The 1,201-nt window shown below is 41.3% G+C and overlaps 1 protein-coding gene across 1 annotated transcript; it reads right to left on the bottom strand.

The window, feature by feature from the left end:
• Positions 1 to 530: 530 nt before the first annotated feature.
• LOC140920352 (uncharacterized) lies at positions 531 to 938 on the bottom strand. The gene has a single exon (XM_073368613.1). It carries the CDS (start codon positions 936 to 938, stop codon positions 531 to 533), a length of 408 nt encoding a protein of 135 aa, XP_073224714.1.
• Between the last annotated feature and the right edge of the window lie 263 nt (positions 939 to 1,201).

Here is a 1,201-nt window from a genome sequence, read left to right as displayed (position 1 = left end):
TCTTAGTAACAATAATAATGCTTTTAGAATTACATGGGAATTGCATTAAATATTATAGGTGACTTGACTACTTTCCAATTCTTGATTTCTGCCCCTACACCATATGGACGAATCCAATTAGCTTCCCCATCAAACATGTCATCTTCAGCTGCCGCAATATGCATTTCACTTGTTGGTCTTGCACTTTGGAAACTCCGTCGAATGTCACAGATGGGAATCCTTTAGATTCTTGGCTCTCGATTTTCAATTCGAGCTAATCTTTTTTCTTTTTTCTCTTTGACCAATCTCCGTTTGTCATCCCTGGTGGGTTTGTAACCTAAACCCCACTTATCTCTATTTTCAGGAAGTTCCACCGGTTCTTTGAGCCCTTCTTCATCCTTCCCCAACCCATGCCACTGATGGTGTCCTCTACTCAACATGAACTTAGCCACCATAGTAGCAGTGTTTGACATATGTGGTTCTATAGGTGTCGTTTCGACATAAGCGGTGTCCACGATTTCTAGTGTTTGGAAGGCAGTTTCTAGAGCGTCTTATGTTGTCTCAACATAAGGTGTGGTGGACAAATTACTCACCAACAAATCTCCTTCTCCTGATACGATTACCAATTGGTCATTTATCATATACTTCATCTTTTGGTGTAAGGTTGACGGCACTACGCCGACATAATGGATCCATCGCCTCCCCAATAAGCAACTATAAGCGGGTACAATATCCATCACGTGAAACGTGATTTCAAATGTGATCGGGCCTATTTGAACTGGGAGATCGATTTCCCCCATTACTTCTCTGCGACTCTCATCGAAAGCTCTAACAACCATGGGACTTGGTCTCATATATGTACCATCACAAGGTAGTTTTGCTAATGTTGATTTTGATATGACATTCAGTGAGGAGCCATTTTCAATGAGGACTCTTGACATTATATGGCCGTGGCACATTACTGATATGTGTAGTGCTTTATTATGCCCTCTCCCTTCGGTCGACAACTCATCATCTGTGAAGTTAGGTGATTGTTGGCTGTGATGTTATTTATGATGCCTCCAAATTTGTCCACGGTGATGTCGTGAGTGACATGAGCCTCATTTAGTATTTTCATCAATAGCTTCCGGTGGGACTCAGAATTCATCAATAGGGATAACAATGAAATCCTTGTAGGAGTATGGTTGAGTTGGTCGACTATTTTGTATTCACTCTGTTTGAT

The sequence above is a fragment of the Cicer arietinum genome, chromosome 5 (assembly GCF_000331145.2).
Source record: "Cicer arietinum cultivar CDC Frontier isolate Library 1 chromosome 5, Cicar.CDCFrontier_v2.0, whole genome shotgun sequence".
Taxonomy (NCBI): Eukaryota; Viridiplantae; Streptophyta; class Magnoliopsida; order Fabales; family Fabaceae; genus Cicer; species Cicer arietinum.
Note: the sequence above shows the minus strand (reverse complement) of the source record. Positions and strands in the feature narration are given on the sequence as shown.

Coding starts and splice junctions, on each gene's coding strand:
- LOC140920352 (XM_073368613.1), bottom strand. CDS start 938: ATGTGCCACGGCCATATAATGTCAAGAGTCCTCATTGAAAATGGCTCC.